Genomic DNA, 21,041 nt, shown 5'->3' with positions numbered 1-21,041 from the left:
CTGGTCTCAGACAAGAATCAATCGCTGTCCTGCAATTTGTGTGAAGCACTTTGAGATGACTTGATGTGATAAGATGTATATAAAAGAATTATTACAGTTTGATTTTCATGCCACTAGAGAAGTAAGTACAGTCCAAAATCCCTGCATAACACAAGCATGAGGCATCCTGTTATGGAATTCAGGTAGTTCTGTGAAGTGTTATAAAACACATTTCTTTGATTCATTTTTCCAACTGACTAAATCAATAGACAGGTCTGAGCAATATACATCAGGATAGCATTACTCTCTATTTATGTCTACATTGCTCCCTTTCTTATTTCCGTCGCACCATTGCTGCTTCGTAGCTATCTAATCTTTTATGAATGAAGAACATACGGAACAAATTCAAGCCAATAAAGGCTCATTATACATATTCAGTAAAATAATAATCAAAAGCTAAATTTATACAGAACTTCACCTGAAGTGTTTAAATTTCCCCCTTTTCAACAGGAAAACCCTAATCTATACACAAGCCAATGGGATGATGTCATTGGTGTACATGGCACCGGGGTACAGATTTATGTATGCGGTCAGGCTAGAAAATTCCACTCAATAACCCACCAGGGGTGACCTGCTCCACAGCTTTGGTAGGTTGAACAGCAAAGCAAGTCACTAACTTTAGGCAGAACAACACAGTTCTTCTTTGGCTATAATTCTTGAAATCTTTTGCTGCAAAACCTTTCTATAGTTCCTTCTGAGAGTAACGCTCCATTTTCTTTCACTTTACAATTAATTTTTTCCACACAGGCTCCAAAACCCAGAGGATGTCCGCCAGAAGTGTCAAAGCTGTCACAACAGAGACGTCAGCAGCTTTCCTCTACCTTTGCTGAAGCCACAGGGCTTGCACTTCGTAGAAGCGTTCAGATAAGAAAAAAGACAGATTCCTAGATGCACAAGGTTAGTCACGTGGGTGTATGAGAAAAGGTTAGTGATATGTTTCAGTTCTATTTATGACGCACATAAATTTATTTGTTTGCACCACTTTCCGGTCTTGCCCATTTTTGCCTGCTACCTGGGAAGTGGCTTTGTCACTTGGAGTGAATGGTGAGACATTACTTAAGTTTGAGCAATGAGGAGTTTAGGTGATAGGAATGGCTTGGTCATTGTAGGGCTGCTCTATGGTGTTGTTGGGGAGGAGGAGGGGACTTAGTACAGCATGTGACAGCCATGTGGGTGCACTGGAGCAAGTTAAGTAAATCTGGCCATCATGAGGCCATCCCGGGCAGCAATGTGCACCGCTACTGGTGCCATCTCCACCTTAGGTTCTTCCTCCTCCTCCTCCTCATCGGCCACCTGTTCCTTCTCCTCCTCTGAAGAGGCTGGGTGCTCTGCACCTTGCTCCACCTGCAGCTCCAATCCTTGCTGTTGTGCTATGTTGTGGTGCACAGCAAACGACGATGATTGTGGAGATCATGGCTGGTGCGTACTGAAGAGCTCCTCCAGATCCATCAAGGCATCTGAAGTGCATCTTCCGCATGCCGATTGTTTACTCTATGACACATCGTCATAACGCTCCTCAGCCTCAGTACTTGGCCTCCTCAAAGACGTCATCAGCCATGTCTTGAGTGGATAGCCCTTGTTTCCAAACAGTCAGCCTATAAGTCTGTTTGGAGATGCAAAGAGCGGAGGGAGAGTGGACTGGCGCGGCACAAGTCATGACAGCTACCGGGGAATCTGGCGCACACATAATGACGATCATTTTGTGGTTGCAGACGAGCTGCACATTGAGGGAGTGGAAGCCCTTGTGGTTCACAAACACTCCTGGGTGATGTGGGGGAGCCCCGATGGCCACATGTGTGCAGTTGGTGATGCCCTGCGCCTGTGGGAAGCCAGCCAGAGCCGCAAAGCCGAGCGCCCGCTCAGTAACACTGGCTTCATCAGTGGCAAAGTTTACACAATGGCTGACATGTCAAACATGGCATCGGTCAGCTGGGTGATCCATCTATGGGTGGCCGACTGCGAGATCCTGCAAATGTCTGCTGCAGATCTCTGGAAGGGGCCCGAGGGGAAGAAGTTGAGGGCAGTGGTGACTTTGACAGCCACTGGTAACAAGCGTCCACCAGGTCCTCTGGGCAGCAGGTCTTGTTCCAGCAAGCTGCAAATGTCTGCGATGACCTGGCGCGATAGCCTGAGCCTCCGGAAGCACTGCTGCTCCGTCATGTCCAGGAAGCTCCTCCTCTGCCTGTATACCCTGTGTCGGGGGTATCGCCTCCGGCGCAGTGCACCCCTGTGTCCTCTCTCCTGTGGAGCACCAGGTCATTGCGGGGAAGGCTGCTGAGGTTGTGGCTGCTGGTGCGGCTGGTGTTGGTGCAGGGGCTCATCTTGGTCCAATTCTGAGATCCAAGGTGAGACAGAATAAGCGGCACCCATGCGAATATAATAGATGGAAGGTAAATTGGAGATCAGTGGTCCAATCCCTCAATGTTGTTATAGCGACTGGCAGTGTGGTGAGAGTGCTTTCCGAGGTTGCAGAAATGATCTGCAAACTCCTGACAGCTAAATCTCTGCACAAAATGGAGCCAGAAAAAGATTTCCATTAGCCAAGGAAGCAGGTGTAATGTGGGAGTATTTGTATATTTTTTCCAGTTGTCAATGGGTGGACTCGTACAATGGCCAATGCACTTCCACCTCCCCTTCACAGGCGAGGATCCTGAGGGGTGTGAATCCCGTGCTCAATAAGTTAAACATAGAAACATATAAAATAGGTGCAGGAGTAGGCCATTCGGCCCTTCGAGCCTGCACTACCATTCAATATGATCATGGCTGATTAAAGCCAAAACCTGATGTTAAAACGCCTCTTAAGGGTCTCTCAACAAGCATTTAAGAACTTCAATGAGGTCGCCCGCCCGCCTCTCCCAGGCAGGTCCGTGGCGCACTGGGAAATGCCCCGCGTTAAATGCTGAAATCAGTGGGATGACGGCGGGTTCCTATCGGGCTGACAATTTCCGTGATTTTTACTGCTGACCCGCCCTCAATCCCTCACGCTCGGCCCTGGTAAAATTCCGGCCCGAGTTAATGTCGGGCCCACCAGCAACAGGAGGCTTCCACCAATTTGAACTGCCGGGCCTTGTTTCAATGCCAACAATCCCAATTCCTGCCTGTTCCGAAGGGGGCACAGACTAGCTGCTGGCTGCTGGAGACGGGGAGGTCCTTGTCCTCCAGGTATGCGGCACGGAGGGGCTTTTCAGGAGGGTTTCATGGGAGAGAAGGGGGGAGATGGTGCAGGGCGGCTGGGGCTTCCCTTGTGAGGGCCTGGAGCAGCACTCTTCCCCTTCCTGGCCCGCACAAAGGAACATTTCTGACTGACTCTCTGGGACTCTCCACTCTTCCTGATGTTTACCGACCTGCTTTCACTTTGCAGGAAGGCCATTCACATCTGTGTTAAAATGCAGCAGGTTACGATGGCCAGGAAAGGGGCAAGCTCTGAAAGGATCATAGAAATATAGAAACATAGAAAATAGGTGCAGGAGTAGGCCATTTGGCCCTTCGAGCCTTCAATGAGTTCATGGCTGAACATGCAACTTCAGTACCCCATTCCTGCTTTCTCACCATACTCCTTGATCCCCCTAGTAGTAAGGACTACATCTAACTCCTCACCAACGTGCTCGGTTTTAATGTCCACCCTGCCCAGTTTTAACCACCTACTGCCTGGTTTCAGCTGGGGGAGAGGCGGGGGGGGGAGGTGCTAAAATCGACTCCACCATTTGTTTAGCGTGCAATACCCAGTGAAGCAGATCTGGATGGGGCTGCCAAGGATGCTTGCCATGGGATGCACTGAGAAAAATAGCAAAGGAGCACAGCGCGTGTGCAGAAATCCATTAAGAAGGCAGCTGATTTTTAATATTTTTAATTTTTAATATTAAAACAAAGCAGAGGAGAGCTCAAGATCTCTCCTCACATCAGAAACTTTGGAAAATATATTTTTTAGTTCCTAGGGGAAAAATTGGCTCAAGACCGTCGACTCATTTTAAATAAGATCATTTTTGTACAATATGGTGTGCAGAAATAATTCACAGATGTGGTTCTTATTGCAAAATGGAAAGCAGTTCAGGCCATTTAAAATGGAACAATTTAGTGTCATATCCAATTATTCAGTGCCATTAAAATAAACCAGATTTACAATGTAGGCACTGAATGGCTTAATCTGTCCCAACATTTCCATACAGCAGTGCCCTTACCAGTTACTTGTTAAAGCAAAGTTTTATATGACAACATTTCAGGCAATGGTAGTGTAGTGGCTATGCTGCTAGACTAGTGATCTGGAGACTGAGTTCAAATCCCACCACAGCAGCTGTAGAATTTAACTTCAGTCAATTAAATAAATCTGGAATAAAAAGCTAGTTTGAGTAATGGTGACCATGAAACTGTTGGATTGTCATAAAAACCCACCTGGTTCCTATTGTCCTGTAGGGAAGGAAATTTATTGCCCTTACCTGGCCTGGCCTACATGTGACTCCAGACCCACAGCAATGCAGTTGAATCTTCACAGCCCCCTGCAGTTCAAGAAGGCAGTTCACCACCACCTTCTCAAGGGCAATTAGGTCGGGATGGGCAATAAATGCCTGCACGGCCCGTTAACAAATTAAAAAAAAAGGCTTATTACTGGCATAAGTCAGAAACAACTTACATTTATAATATACACCAAATTCAAAGTTATATTAATTTCAGTTCAATCAAGTTTTTATTTAAGATTGCCAGCATTCACTATTTGTTCTTATTATCTCTCTCTCTGGTCTTTTTGTGCCTCCCCCGCCCCAAATATCTACTAAATGCACCATTCAAAACTCAGCATAATGACTTCGGAGGCAGGTTTGCCCCCGGAAACATATCGCTTCACAGGGCACATTTTCTGCATTCACAGCCCTCGGATCACACTAACATAAATTCAGTTTAATAAAGATGACAACTCACTTACAGTGAGCATTGATAGTGGGGACCCAAGGCGATTAACCTCACAGTAAGATAATGATGCCATTGAACTTCTTGTCACCCTCATGTTCCCATTGCTGGAACAGAGGTCTCACTGTGGGCACACAGGCATTTCATTCACCATACTTTTCTCTGCTGAACCCTATAAATGCACGTTTGTATGGCTGTGTGGGATGCTGTATGAAAAACCCATGTGGTCCAATTATAGCAGCCTGCTCTAACCGATGTGAGATCATACTTGCATCTGGTTGTGACCAAAGTTTTGAATTCTTCACATTACGAGTCGGAACTGAAATGGATCCGTTTTCCGTAACTTTACTCATACCTGGAGTCGAGTTTCTGCTTTGGATGCAATCAGCAATCTGGGTGCAAATTGTGCTTGAAATGACGCTGCTTTTCCGAAGTGAGGTTATGGTTCAAGTTTCTGCTCAAACTCATTTACATAATCACAAATGTAAAATCTTCCATCCATCAGGCAGTGCAATAGATGGTAATCGTTTATTTTTTGCCCCTTGCATTAAATCATATTCAGTGATGTATTTAAGAGTGGTAACCTGGTGCAGTTTTATTAATCCAGCTGAAAACGGGTTTATCACAAAAAAGCAGTTTTGGAGAGCGTCTGGTCCGCCACTTGAGAGTAATCTGATTTTAAATCACTGAAAATAACTTGAAGAAACTATACTGAACAATTTACTGGTTTCAATTGTGCACACTAGCCCATTTCTTAGTAAATTAAATATTTTTAATATTTAAAAACTTTTAAAACGTGCCATTGCACCTAAAAACAGACAAGCTTAATTTGAAGAACCTCCTTGAACAGTCACAAACGGACTCAATTGGTGGAAACTCACCATGTTCAATTTTGTGGGCAGGGTTGATTTCCAGCACGATGTTCTTTAAACCATGTTAAGGATTTACGCTCAATGTAACTTGCGCTTAACATTCCCCAATCTTTTTACACCGGTTTTGTTCATTTCAGGCGAACAGTGCAAAATTGTAGAAGCTCTTGGCCCATATCTTTAAATATTTGCTAGTTACGTTACGAATGCAAGCAGACCAGCTCCCCAGCAGACCAGCAAATTCATCCTGTGATTAGCTTTTTATGCTCTTCTGAGTTATCTGTTTGTAGCTCAGGTAACGGTCAGGCCGCATAATAATTAGGCGGAAAAAGAGCCAATCGCTATCGCTATCCAGTGACACGTGCTGGAAATGTAAGTGTGTGGCTATTGGGTGAGGGCTGGATTATGTTCAACTGGGATACCGTAGGGATAAAATAGTTTCATCACACTCTCCATCAAGGCTCACACCGCCACTTGGGCATGTTACTGGAGGGTGCCTGACGTCCATGGAACTGTACTCCGGTAAAAAAGTCAATGCCTTCTGAACAGAAAAACAGCAAGGAAAAAAAAATCAAATGATGCTGTTTGCATAAAAATAAGTGAGTGATGCCCTAAAGACATGTTAGTCAAAGCTATATGAAAACAGTGGACTTAAATGATAAAGGAAGCATTGCATGCTCTGTCTATCTATGCTACATAAAACACTTTGAAGGCCTTTAGACCCGTCAAACCCTCCAGAGACCAGATACACTTTGTTCTATTATGGACTGTACACAGTGTATGGTTCTGCAAATATTCTTCTCACTTTGCGAGACAAATAAAACCTTTAGATGTGCTCAGTTAATCTGTCTTGCAATATTGTATGTCCCTGACTACAGTGTAGTCTTGCTTATTCACCGCAATGAAGGGCCCTCCTGGTGGATAAAAGAAATGATTGGATAATCAATAATCCCCAAGTTACTGTAGACGGCCAACTGTTCTTCCTTTTCCCAACGCATTGTCTCAGTTCTCTCCAGTAGCACTCATTATCCTGCCAGTAAATCAGTAGACATAGAACAGCTAATCAACCAGCTGATCTGCAGGCTCCCAGTGCACCACCCCACACAGCAAAACATGACTCCAGCAGCAGAGGTGGGATATGTTGTTTCAGGAATTTATTTCAGCTTTGTTTAGACAGAATGGACTACAACAGCTCCCTCAACTCCAGAATGCCCGAAGCAATTATGCGCTTATCTCCAACAATCCCACTGACAGGCTCTGCAGTGCGGATCGCAGTGAAGCTGTCAGCTTCAAATCAATACGGAGTCTGCTGGAAGTTTAGTATATGGCCATCAGATGACACCAGAACCCGTCTCAGCTCGGCTGACACGCAGCAGAAAAGACACTTGGGCAAGGTATTGGAAGAAATGACTGTGGGAACTGTCTGAAGCCCCCGGGGGGGGAGGGGGGGAGGAAGAAAATTGAAATTTGTCCAAAAGAGGAGAAATAAATAAATATTTATTTGACAGCAAATAAAAAGCTGAAGTTTACACTTTACAATTACGAGCAACTTGTTCCAAATTTCATATTGGGCCTTGAATTATGGATGGAAATAGCTTTTTATATTTAACACTGCAGCATATTTTGAGACATTCACAATAATGCTGGTGATGGCATCCCAGTTCAGGTTGATTTTTAACAACAGTACATCAAAGCTACATCCTCAAATAAGTGGAGAATATTCTTAATCAATCTTCCAAAATGATAATCTGCATGTAACCTACAGAGTGCTCGATAAATCAACTAAAGTCCTTGAAAACAGTGACATGGTTTAGTCCTGTAAGAGAAGCTGGGATGCCAAAGTGGAGTGCCGCATCGGTCATTCTTTCCTATAAATTATCTAAATATAACTCAGTCCTGATAAATACATAGTTTGCCAAAAAATGTTGGCCCAGATTTTGCGCTAACCTCAAAGAAGGCTGCCCACTAACATTTAGCAGCCTCTGTGGTGTCGATTTCACCTTTTCCGATGTCAGTTTTAATCTGGCACCATCTATAGTGGATCTGTGGCATCCAGCAACAGTGATGTCATCAAGCCAGCTAAGCAGCTAATCACACTGAAGAATTCCAGCAGACAGCAAACCAGGAAGTAAAAAGCAGGTTTTATCAGTCACTTTTTATTTACTTTATGGAAAACAAAAATAAAGTTTGCGGCATACACATGGGTTAAAGAATAATCTGAAAAATCATAAACAAACTTTAAACAAATAGAAATTAATTGTTATTGTTTTAAAAAGTGATAGAATTATCAGGGAATGGAGGAAATGAGACTCCACAAAATAAAATTTGTTTTTATAGGCCAGAGGTTATTCGCTGTAATTATGACTCAGTATGCCATTAAAACCCCAGTTAACTCTCATTCAACAAGGTTTAATTTTTTTAAGGGTTCTTACAGTGAAAATAATGCATAAAAAGTTGAAGTTCACCTCAATTCTGTGATTTCTAATTGATTTCATCTGCAAGGACTGCAACAGCGCACCCTATTGAGGAGCAGGATATCACTGACAGCAACTTCTGGATTTCCGCATCGAAATGCGCATGTGCCAGAAGTTGCTGTCAGTTTTACAGAGTAATGATAGCGCACGCCATCATTACCATCGCAAATCCTGGGCCGTTGTATTTGGATCAGCATTTCAGCATAGTGGAAGTTAACGGGAACGGGTAAAAGGAATTCTATGCTTCAGTTATAATTATGCTTGGATCAGATACATGTCTGTCAGACTTCGTTATATTGCTGATCATATTCCCATCAAGCAGTTGGATTTGTTTCTGTTCACTGACGCTGGTGTGACAATAACCAATGCAAAATATCAAAGGAAAAACTGATGGATTTCTCTGGAGAAGTGATTTTTCACAGCCTTATTCCTTGTATATTTGTACATTTTACTAACTGATTTATGATCTCAGTCACCCTTTCAGTGATGTGTGCCTAGTCTTATCTCAGGTTCTGGGCCATTTTCTACAATGTGCAGGTTTTAACGTCTGATTCATGAATGAGCAAGTTACATAAGATTACATCGGATATACAGCACAGAAACAGGCCCTTCGGCCCAACCAGTCCATGCCGGTGTTTATGCTCCACCCATCTTTCCTCATCTAAATCTGTCAGCATAATCCTCTATTCCTTTCTCCCTCATATGCTTGTCTAGCCTCCCCTTAAATACATCTATACTTCAACCACTCCCTGTGGTAGTGAATTCCACATTCTCACCACTCCTTGGGTAAAGAAGTTTCTTCTGAATTCCCTATTGGATTCCTTGGTGACTATCTTATATGATGGCCTCTAGTTTTGCTCTTCTTCACAAGTGGAAAAACTCTCTATATCCACTCTAGAAAAACCTGTCATCATTTTAAAGACCTCTATTAGTTCACCCCTCAGCCTTTTTTCAAGAGAAAAGAGATGCAGCCCATTCATCCTTTCCTGATAGACATACCCTCGCATTTCTAATATCATCCTTGTAAATCTTCTCTGCACCCTCATCTCAAGTTCTTCATCTCAATCCTGTTTTGCTACAATAGTTCATTCTGATATATGAAGTTCCTGAACACAATGACAATTTCTGGAATGTTCAAGCCCCAGTGCATGAACAACATGATCCGGACCTGCTTTCTGTAATGCTTAGGTATTGGCATATGAGATTGATGATTTCAGTCCTGCATAGTTTGTGGTGCATTATTACACAGTCTCCTAGTCCAACTCCCAAAACTGACCAATCTCAGTTTTGTCTCCCTGGCAAAATCTATTTCCCCAAAGCCCGCCAGCGCCCGATTGCCGCCCAAAAAAACGCTAAGGCTGGGAAGATTACCGCCGGCAAAAACTTCTCGAAAAAAAAATCTGCCCAGCGAAAAATATGGGCCTTGCACCCCCAATCTGGGCGGAAAAGTGCAATTTTGGCTAGATTGGACGGTGCCAAAAGAAAATGGGTGAAAAATTTTAAAATCTATAAAAATTTACACCGAGGCCGCGGGTTGGGCCTAACACCAAAAAAAAGAATAAAAATAATTAAAAAAAAACTAACTAAAAAATCCAAAAAGCATTCCCAAGACACTTTAAAATTAAATCACCCCAACAGATTTGGAAAATAAATAGTAAAAAACCAATCACATACCTTTTTCTTGCAGACCTACTTATCTCCCGCCCAGCTCCACTGATCCCCAAGGGCGGTTTAACATTTTTTTTTATACTTATCTACGGGTCACCGCTCAGCCAAAGATCGCGGCAGGGTGACCTGTGGACGGTGCACGCCCGCGGTCTGCTCCCCAGCAGTACCTCGAAACCGCCGGCGTGCCTCAGCTGGGGAATTTTTCACCGACCCGGTTCTCACCCAAAACGATCAATACTGCCAAGAAACCGGGCGGTGAAACACTGGAAATTGTAGCCCATAGTTTTCTAAAACGCAACTTTAACTAGTTCTTATTTCTTGGTTAGCACTGTCTTCTCTCTTACTATTTACAGTCTTGGTAATATCCTGCCTTGGCCTTCCGGCTCGGGGTTTCTCAGTAGAACAAGATCACAGCAGTGAGCCCTATAAACTTTAATTGTCGGTGGCTACGTCATGATCTGGGGTCCCATGCTCTGGGGCCTAAATATTATGAAAAGCGAGGCATCTCGCACTTCTCATGTGTGACTTCATGATCTCAGGACGATGTGTGTGTAATGCTTATTCCTGATTTGTAAAGAATTTTTAATGGAAGTTTCTTTCTTAACTTTTGCTTTCAAATCAGATTAGTTTTGCTAAAATACTATCATCTTATGGTATTTATTATATTTCTATCTCTTCCTGTAAGGGGGAACTTGCGTTTATTTGCGGAATCCATAAATGAGATGAACGTACAACAACACTATGCTATTTTAACTTAGAAAGCATGATCGTAGAGCATAGTGTAAAAGCAAAATACTGCGGATGCTGGAATTCGAAACAAAAACAGAAAATGCTGGAAATACTCAGCAGGTCGGGCAGTATCCATGGAGAGCGAAACAGTGTTAACGTTTCAGGTCGATGACCCTTCGTCAGAACTGGAAAAGTTAGAGATCAAGTTGTAACTATTTGCCTATTCTTAACACTGTGCCTCAATGCAAGTTAACATTACAATAGAGCAACAGCATTTCCTTTTTCATGCCAAGTTTCTCCCAACCTCCTGACCAGAAAGGGTTGCTGAGGTGCAGTTTCTCACCCAAATGGCCATTCTTCATATTAAGGTCTTGACAGGGTCTGTCAGCAGGGAACTCGATTGCAAAGTATCCCAGCCCAATCCTGTCCTCGCCCAATACCCATACAATTGTACTTCTGGTTGGCGGCTACATACTTTATTGAATCAATAAAGCAAGAATCACAGGAAATGTAATTACCATCAAACGCCTGCAATACCTCAATTAATGGCTATGGTTCATGTCTAATGCAATTAACATTGCCGCAATTCAGGTTTCAAATCCCTCCATGCCCTTGCTCCTCTCTATCTCTGTAATCTCCTCCAGCCCTACAACACGCTCCCACCACCCCGCCACACCCCCCCCCCCCCAAGATGTCTGCGCTCCTCTAATTCTGCCCTCTTGAACATCCGTGATTATAATCGCTCAACCATTGGTGGCTGTGCCTTCTGTTGCCTAGGCCCCAAGCTCTGGAATTCCATCCCTAAACCTCTCCATCTCTCTACCTCTCTCCTCTTTTAAGACGCTCCTTAAAATCTACCTCTTTGACCAAGCTTTTGGTCGCCTGCCCTAATTTTTCCTTATGTGGCTCGGTGTCAAATTTTTTGTCTTATAATGCTCCTGTGAAGCACCCGTTAAAGGCGCTATATAAACACAAGTCCTTGCTGTTGTTGTCGATCATGCCGAAGCAGGCAAAGGGGATGTTACATTATTGACCGGTGCGTGCAACGTCATCTCACCAATTCACAGACATGATCAGGAGTGATCAGGGCAGTTGCCGAACTTTGCTCATCTAATACAGGAGTGAGAAGGCCCATTGTTGGGCCTCTGTCCCTGCCCCAGCCGAGAACAGCGAACTCAGCATGGGCCAGGGATTGAAACTGAAACCTTCCTGCTCTGCATGGCTCAGCTACTTATTGCCATAATCGACTGGGCCAACAACAGCAGTTCTGACCGAGAAAGTTAACTAAACCCTGTCATTCTATTTAAATTTATGGCACAAGTGAAATGAAAACATAAACTTCTAATTACGTACACACGACAGTAGCAAGAATTTTACTGTACCCTGTGGACCTGGGGTCAGAAATCTTTGAGAGACTACTGACCCCTGCACTTCTCAAATCTGTTCACTTAATCTTCAACAACTGTTGCTTATTAACTTGTCTCCAGTGATTTTCAGAGCAGGACTGGACATTTCAACTCGTTGTACTGGTACATGAACAGTGATTTTTGTTCTCCAGTGTATCATAGTGTCGCGAAATGTGCAGGTTTTAGATACTGAACTCGTTACATAATAAAAATAGTCTACTGCTTTTAACTTTAGTTTCCCATCTCCAGAGTACTCACATCGCGACATTTTCTTTATGGTATGTTCATTTGCTGCTGCAAGTAGTTCAGACATAGCCCTTTGAAATTAAAGCACAATGTGAAATTCTCTTAATTAGCCTCCATTCCCTAATTCAGTGCCCAAACCTGTCAGTTCCATGACTACAGGTATAATCATTGGTAAATGCTGCAGGGTGAGGAGACTTGTTGTATGTGTCCTTTTGTTTGTTTTCCCTGCTAAAGAACTCTCTCGATGTCTCTGTGGATGAACTCAGTGCCAGCTAGACCAGGTTCAATCCTTGTTTGATGCTGAGTTTGCTGGTCAGTGGAATAGTGAGAGCACTGTGAACTTCAATGTCCCCTGACAAGGGAGAGAGAGGGCGAGAAATCAGCCAAGAATCCCGCTCCTTATCACAGTTCCGTTACCCATGCTGAACAATGCGTTTGTTGACATTGGGTAAGATCAGAAGCAGGCTTGGCAGTGATGCTCCCGCAAGACAAATATCCTGTCATAATTCACAACTAAGCCGCACAAATAACAAGGTGCAGGAGAGTTGACAGTACCCATGGAACTGTGCCAGCAAGTATCTGGACTCTTGCGAAAGGAAAGGAGGAGACCAGAAAAAGAAGAAAATCCAGAGTTTGCAGTTCTCAATCCTGGAAGCGAATCATGTTATTAATCGTATTTTTGACCAGTAGCACTCAACAGGTAATGGGTCAGAAATAATTAGCAGGCAGCAAGGAGCATCAGGAATATTTAGTGCTATTGTGTTAATGCAGGCATTCACTAACTGGGCCTGTGAGTGATGTTACCTGAATGTGTGTCAGGGCCTCGACCCTACCTGAACTATCAAGTTTCCCCTGGGATGTGGTGCAACAGTGTAATAATAATTTATATTGGCAGTGATAAATTATATGTGAGAATATCAGCTGGGGCAGGACTTTCGTTTTTTGGCAGAAACGGTAGTTTTACGCCAAACTTACTGTTTTCGCTGCGCTACTGTTTTTAGGCCGAACTTTCGGCCTTTGCGTCTAGTAAAGGAGGCGTTGCACGATGATTCGTGGCGCAAACCGCGATTTTCGCCAACTTTAGTCTGGGGCCGGGAGCGCTGCGAGAGAGGCCTTGGGAGGGGGGGAAAACAAACAAAAAAAAATTCCCAAAAAACATTCCAAAAATACTCAAAAAACATTTACATGACCATTATGTATCGAATCGCTGAAAAAAAACCCCTCTAACTTACCTGTTTTAAACCTCATACGTACCACTGCTGGCAGGGCTGCACCTGTCGGTATTCTAGGCGCGGCGTATGGGTCGGGAGAGTGCTGAAAGTACGACGGTAACGCAATCCACGGCGTTTCACTTTGGCGCACCTCTCCCCGGCGGTACCGGAGGATCCCGCCAACCAGGTTTTCGCGGCGGAGGGTCACATCGCGGCGAAAACTCTAATGAAAATCCAGCCCTAATACTCTGTCAATACTTTTCCCCATGGAAAGCATGGAGCTAACTGGTTTGTGTGACCCTCGTACTGACAGACGGGATTGTTTATTGATGCGTGGAATTGTAATCTCAGAGATACAATATCTCTTTACAAGTTTGTGGTAACTTCATATATAAGTGAACAGAAATAGTAATAAAACTTTTTAAGCTGCACTTACAGTGTAATATTTGCTCCTATTAACTGAAGATTTTCTTACTAAAATTCCCCTGAAATGTGATTGTTTGTCATGTTTACATCACAAAAATTACTCACTGTCTCATGTTTCTCGTCCAACTTACACATGTCATTGATGCAGGTAGTACCAAAAATGCAGCAGGCTACGTAACATAGAAACAATTTCAAAATAGTTTGCATTTTATATTTAAATAGAATTTCACACATGTTGCCCATTATCTACCAGATCGAACATACTAAGATTTCAGTGAAATCGATGTAATGTCAGCAACAGGCTGTTCCCTCAAAGCTTCAAACCATTAAATCTGCTCCTGGTTACTTCTTACCTATATATTGTCCTTTGCCTTCTCTGAAAGGGGGTCCAGGTGGGCCTTTAACCATCGGGTGCATGTACTTTGAAGAGGAATAGCCTCCACTGGAAACATAGCCAATGATGGTCATCAGCAAAAGAACTAAAATATCCATTTGCAGCATCGTCCTTTGCTGGGTGATCTGTGTGAGAGGTTAAAGAGGCACCGTTAGAAACAAAAACTGGACTGAAACTCGAACACAGCACACCTTTATACTAACGCCATTAATCTAGGTTTGGAAATGATCCAGTATGATTCTGGAGCTCAGCTGAAAGCAATTGTATCCAGGTAATGTCAGAATTCTTTAAAGTATTCTCATTGCTTCAGTGTGTTTCTTTGCTCTTTAAATGCATGCAGTTTTGATTTAAAATAAAAGACAAATTAGGAATGGGTGCTGTTCCTTTATTCCACTGTGTGCTAAATGCATTAACATGTACATTAATGTACAGGAGGGATTAGTGGCACATATCAGAGTGCAAAGCTGGCCCTGAAATGCTACAGCCCCACTGGCAAAGGTGACATTTTGATTGGCATTTTGTGGAGTGTGTATGCATGATCTCGCAGCCTCAGCACAGACTCTCTGGCTGTTCGTGAGCTCCTTTGGTATCAGTGCCAACTGTAATAACGTGGATAACTGAAACCAGTCTAAGGTCTGCCTGTTGGCAGCCTGGCCGAATCCGGGGGGCAGTTGGCCGCGGCAGCACACCCTCCCCTTGAATGGCCACCGCACAGCCATGTCGCACACTCAGCGAACACAGTGCCCCGGCAGAAAAAACTGTCGGGGGCACCGCTCGGCGGCCTGAAGATTTTTTCCCCTGAAATTAGATTGAGGTGCGGGAGATCGGGGGTGCGTGCTTTGATGATGTACTTAGGAGGGGTTGGCAGCAGCGGGGCAGAAATGGGGACTGCTGGAAAAAGCACCTAGGATAATTTCACGGGCAATGGCCATTCGATTCCGCCACGTGGCCGCCATTTTCCGGTGGTAAGAGGCATTTTTGGGAGGCTGAATTTCGGCCCCTATATGTTTCAATTAGATCACCTCTCATTCTTCTAAACTCCAGGGCATATGAGCTACCCCCACCAGTGTTTTCTGCCTCTTTGTTATTTCTTATCTCCACCCATACTGATTCTACTTCCTGATCTTCGGAGCCAAGACCCTTTCTCACTACTATCCTTATGTCATCCTTAATTCCCAGGGCTACTCTTCTCCTGTTTCAGTCTGTCTGTCTTTTCCAGCTATGGATCGGCTTCTGTGTAGAGAAATACTCTCTGGATATGTCCTACACTTGCTCTTCACAAGGCAACCTTAGAGTTTGCTCAAGTGATTTTGTTTGGAATTCTGCCACATGCCCCATCAGAAATACTGACTAAGCAGCTACTTTTATTCTAATTACCTTCAATGCCCAAGTGCTAGAAAGTGATCACAAGCAAATGTCAACAAGGTTGTTTCTCAAGTTCCCTAAAATTTTCTATTGTGATGAGTTTCACCGACCCTTGGTGCACTATTAGGCCTCACCACAGTTAGGCCCCTGTAGAGAGGATGCCATCATTTCCCATCATGCCTCACCACAATCTTTGACCATTGTTCTGGAATAGTGTACCCCAGCTGAGGGCTGCAAAGAAGCAAGCCTGTGTGCCCCAAATGCCTAGCCGTGCTATCTGAGGAGAGACGGCAAATAATGCCATGACGCCCACTTTAAGGGCAGGCAGAAAAAGACAAATAGAATTGGGTTCATTTTCGTGAGGTTATGAAACCAAAGCACGTGGTTGCATGCACATTACTCTTGCAGATGCAGAATGTGTAGACAGCATGTCCTGTACAACAATTGCATGTGTCTGAGAGAATGATGACACAATCAGTGGCAAAACTATTACTGTGATATCTTTAGACACCACTGCACAAGCACACACGCTACACGATAGCTCCAACAGAACTGTGTCACATGACCTTTCCACATGACCGTTTATTGTTATTACATCAGTCGTTGTTATTACATTAGTAGTCCACTACATGGAGCTCTATTACACTGCTCTCTCCTTATTGAAGAAGTTAATCATAACAAAATAATCATTATACATAACTTGCTTGGTATACACAACAAAAGAAATGAACTTATTTTTCCATATTTACAAATCAAACTTTACCACTGGTGTTCTGTTTCGAAGAGGATACTTTCATTCTTGAACAGAACTTTCCAAACTTGGTATAGGCTGAGCCTGAGGAGAATCTTTCTCCAAGGGCTGACCTTGATCTACATTTGGACTCTCTACAACTTCAGACTGTTGGCCTGACTCGGACTCAGACTTAAATTCCGACTTTCTCGTGGACTTGTTTCTGGTACATCTGATGTAGGATTTTCTACTGGTACTCTATTTGTAACAAGGCTATCTGACTTATCAGAAATAATCAGAAATAACCATCTTCCAACTCCTTCCACATATGTAGGTAAAATATGAGGAATGTGAACAAACCTAACCTTTCCATAATTAACACATCTTGAACATATATGTGTGAGGGCCACATATCTTCACTTTTTTCCTGGTAACCACTTTAACAATTTATGGTGATGGCTCTTCACTCTAACCTTCTGATTCAATTTCACACTTTTCTCTCTTACTCTACCTCTATCTGAGCCAAGTTTGGCTTTAACAATGAGAAACTGGTTCATGGCTTTCATTTGAGATACAACTCTGCTGGTGTTCTACCAGTAGTTGTATGGGGAGTATTCTGATAAGTAGTCAGAAAATGTGTTGGTTTGTGTTGCAACGACAACTGCTATTTCCTTGGATTTGGATCCAACATTTGTTTGAAGACGGCATGTTTTACAATTTGTGCTGTGTGCTCTGCTGCAGCATTTGAAGCAGGGTGGTATGGTGGAACTTTGTATGTTTCACACTGTTTCTTCTCATGAACTGTGCAAATTCTTCTGAACAAAATTGTGGTCTATTATCAGACACAATTTCTTCTGGGAGGCCAGGAATCTATGAAGAAAACAATCTTTGCAAATTATCGAATGATTTACATGTTGTTATTTTCTGTGTCGGAAACACCTCTACCCACTTCGAATGACTATCTATCACTATGAACAATTGCTGTCCTTCTAGCTCAGCAAAATCAATATGTAACCTTTGTCACACCCTGGGAGGCCTTTTCCATAGCTGTAATGGTACTGATGGTGGATTCTTGCTCACCGATTGACATGTTGTACATTGACTGACAATGTACTCTATCTCTTTATCTAAACATGGCCACCATAAGTAACTGTATGCAAAACTCTTGGTCAAGAACATTTCCAGTTGCGGGTCATGAAGATCTTCTAATAATTTGGAGCTGAACTTTGGGATAACCACTCTTGCTCTCCACAATACAACCTTTATCCACTGACAATTCATTCCTACGAATGAAGTATGGATGAATATCTTCCTCTGAAACTTGGTTTGGCCATCTATTTGCTCTGTAATCATACACCGTTGACATAACTGGATCACGTTTAGTAGCCCTACCAATCTCTTCAGCTGTGACTGGCAGCTCAACAATGTATGAAAAATGGAACAACAATGGGTGTAGCCTAATTATTTAGATTTACCGTAGAGATAATGTTCTCCGTTTCTAGTCTTTTGAGTTCTTGCTCAACTTTCTCCTTGAGTGCATGTGGGACAGGAAGTGGCTTGCAGTAAATTGGTCTTGCGTCCTTCTGCACTCTGACAATCACCTGAAATCTTGGATCGAACTGCCTGTTTCATCGAACACGTTCGGATACTGTTTGATGATATCATCTTTCGATGCAAATTTTGTTTCCACACAAAAAATCTAATTCAGTGATCGCAACCAATTTCTACCTATCAAGCCAGGCTTGTTTCCTGCCACTACTATGAGAGGCAAGCTCTGAAACTGACTCTTGTATTTCACCGGTATGGTGAACTTCGAGTAGCCTCACAGCTCTATCTTCCATTTCTCCAGTCGAAAATCATGCAACTTGTCAAGACATAACGATTCCAGTATTACGCTCATGGATGCACCAGTATCGATCTCCATGGGTATCTTGGTTCCTACAACGTCTACTTGGATGATGATACTTTGCAAATCGCTGTTAGATACCTTTGTGCTCCTAATGACATGTATCTCCAGAACTTCCTTATCCTGTTGATTTTTTTCAATGCTATGTAGTCTGGCGAGTTCTACTTCTAGCATTGAAAGTCAGTGGCGCGTCTTCGCAAGTTTTCTTGCAGCCGAAACACTCTGCCTTCACATGTGGACAGCTTCGAGCAATGTGTTGTCCAAGGCACCGTAGACACGATTTCAATGCAATGTTACCTTGGCCAGTTGCTGAGGCCTTGGGGCCCAACTGCCTTTTACTTTAAGCCTGCAGCCAATTCACCTCAGTTGTCTGATGACTGGAAATGGCACAAAATTCTCGGATTATTGGTCGGCCATATCCATCGACATAGCTGTCTGATAAGCGAAATCAAAAGTCAAATTAGGGATTGTCAACAATTTCCTTCTGATTCATTCATTTTTCAACCCACAAACAAAGCAATCACCCAATGTTTGGTTCTGAAGGTTTCCGAAATGACAACGAATGGATAGCTTTTTTAAAGCTACAATGTACTCACTGATACCCTCGTCATTTAATTGATTTCGTGTTCCAAAACGATAACTTTCAGAAATTTCAAGGGGCTCAGGTCTGTAGTGCTGTCTGTCAGTGCCATGTCCTTTGGCTTGACGGGAACAAGCACATTTTTCAGGGTTTCATACACCTTGGGGCCTGCTTCAGTCAAGAAAATAGCTCGTTTCCTTTCTAAAACCACGGTTTACATCATCGGGGACTTCGCCGATAGTATTTGTGATGAAAAACATTTCTAGCCGCTCCACATATGCTCCAAAGGTCTCTTGGTCATGATGGAACTCACCCAAATGCCCTATTATTCCCATGGGCGCGGCCATCTGGACTCTGGCAACATCAAAAGTTCAGCCAAGTGTGCTTGAAATTTACCTTGGATTTTTAGCTGTTCTGCAAAACAAAGAACCTCTCAAAGTCTCTCCGTTGGTTGGCAGGATTATCCACCAACAAAAATATCAGTTAGGGAATCCAAAAATTGCATCCTCATTACCAATCTGTGATATCTTTGGACACCACTACACAAGCACACACACTACAAGATGTCTCCAACAGAATGGTGTCACATGACCTTGCCACATGACCTTTTATTGTTATTACATCAGTAGTCCACTAGGTAGAGTTCTATTGCAATCACACTTGTATATATGGATACAAGTGCCCATTATGTATTAACAAATGCTCTAGAAAGCGATAACTGAACCTCTTACGTTATCCAAATCCATATAAATACATTATTTTTAGCGGTAACCAAAATTTGATCAAGTGCTTTTATGAAATGGACTAATTGCATGTTGTGATAAAATCTCCTTAAATTGACAACTGAATATCCTTGTTGAAATATATTCAGTTATTTTTATAATAATAATTATTGCCAGACTGTGAAGCAAATCTGCAAACCAGATCATTAGCGCCAGCTGTGGCTCAGTGGGTAGCACTCTCGCCTCTGAATCAGCAGGTTGTGGGTTCATGTCCCATTCCAGGGACTTGAGCACAAAAATCTAGGCTGACACTTCAGTGCCGTGCTGAGGGAGCACTGCAATGTCGAAGGTGCCATCTTTCCTTATTAGCCAGGAAATTGTGTTAGGGAAATTGATAGGATTGAAGGCCGATAAAGGGATAAAGGGATGAAGGGAGAACCAGTGGATGTGGTGTATTTGGACTTTCAAAAGGCTTTTGACAAGGTCCCACACAAAGGATTGTTGTGCAAAATTAAAGCACATGGTATTGGGGGTAATGTATTGTGGATAGAGAACTGGTTGGCAGACAGGAAGCAGAGAGTCAGAATAAATGGGTCCTTTTCAGAATGGCAAGCAGTGACTAGTGGGGTTCCGCAAGGCTCAGTGCTGGGACCCCAGTTATTTACAATATACATCAATGATTTAGATGAAGGAATTGAGTGTAATATCTCCAAGTTTGCAGATGACACTAAGCTGTAAGGAGGATGCTCAGAGGCTGCAGGGTGACTTGGACAGGTTAGGTGAGTGGGCAAATGCAAGGCAGATGCAGTATAATGTGGATAAATGTGAAGTTATCCATTTTGGTGGCAAAAACATGAAGGCAGAATATTATCTGAATGGCGGCAAATTAAGAAAAGGGGAGTTGCAACGAGACCTGGGTGTCATGGTACATCAGCCATTGAAGGTTGGCATGCAGATGCAGCAGGCGGTGAAGAAGGCAAATGGCATGTTGGCCTTCATAGCTAGGGGATTTGAGTATAGGAGCAGGGAGGTCTTGCTGCAGCTGTACAGGGCCTTAGTGAGGCCTCACCTGGAATATTGTGTTAGTTTTAGTCTCCTAATCTGAGGAAGGATGTTCTTTCTATTGAGGGAGTGCAGCGAAGGTTCACCAGACTGATGCCTGGGATGGCAGGACTGACATATGAGGAGAGACTGGATCAACTGGGCCTGTATTCACTGGAGTTTAAAAGAATGAGAGGGGATCTCATAGAAACATATAAAATTCTGACGGGATTGGACAGGTTAGATGCAGGAAGAACGTTCCCGATGTTGGGGGAGTCCAGAACCAGGGATCACAGTCTAAGGATAAGGGGTAAGCCATTTAGAACTGAGATGAGG

The 21,041-nt window shown here is 43.3% G+C and overlaps 1 protein-coding gene across 2 annotated transcripts in view; it reads right to left on the bottom strand.

Moving 5' to 3' along the window:
• col8a2 (collagen, type VIII, alpha 2) overlaps positions 1 to 21,041 on the bottom strand; it is a 270,845-nt gene that overhangs the window by 66,916 nt on the left and 182,888 nt on the right. For both annotated transcript variants that reach the window (XM_070899076.1, XM_070899077.1), the window contains exon 2: positions 14,321 to 14,486. In XM_070899076.1, the coding sequence (XP_070755177.1) occupies positions 14,321 to 14,468 (148 nt within the window). In that variant the 5' untranslated portion in view covers positions 14,469 to 14,486. The remainder of the gene's footprint in view (positions 1 to 14,320; positions 14,487 to 21,041) is intronic.

The sequence above is a fragment of the Pristiophorus japonicus genome, chromosome 14 (assembly GCF_044704955.1).
Source record: "Pristiophorus japonicus isolate sPriJap1 chromosome 14, sPriJap1.hap1, whole genome shotgun sequence".
NCBI lineage: Eukaryota > Metazoa > Chordata > Chondrichthyes > Pristiophoridae > Pristiophorus > Pristiophorus japonicus.
The sequence above is the reverse complement of the archived record's forward strand: the minus strand, read 5'-3'. Positions and strand labels throughout refer to the sequence as shown.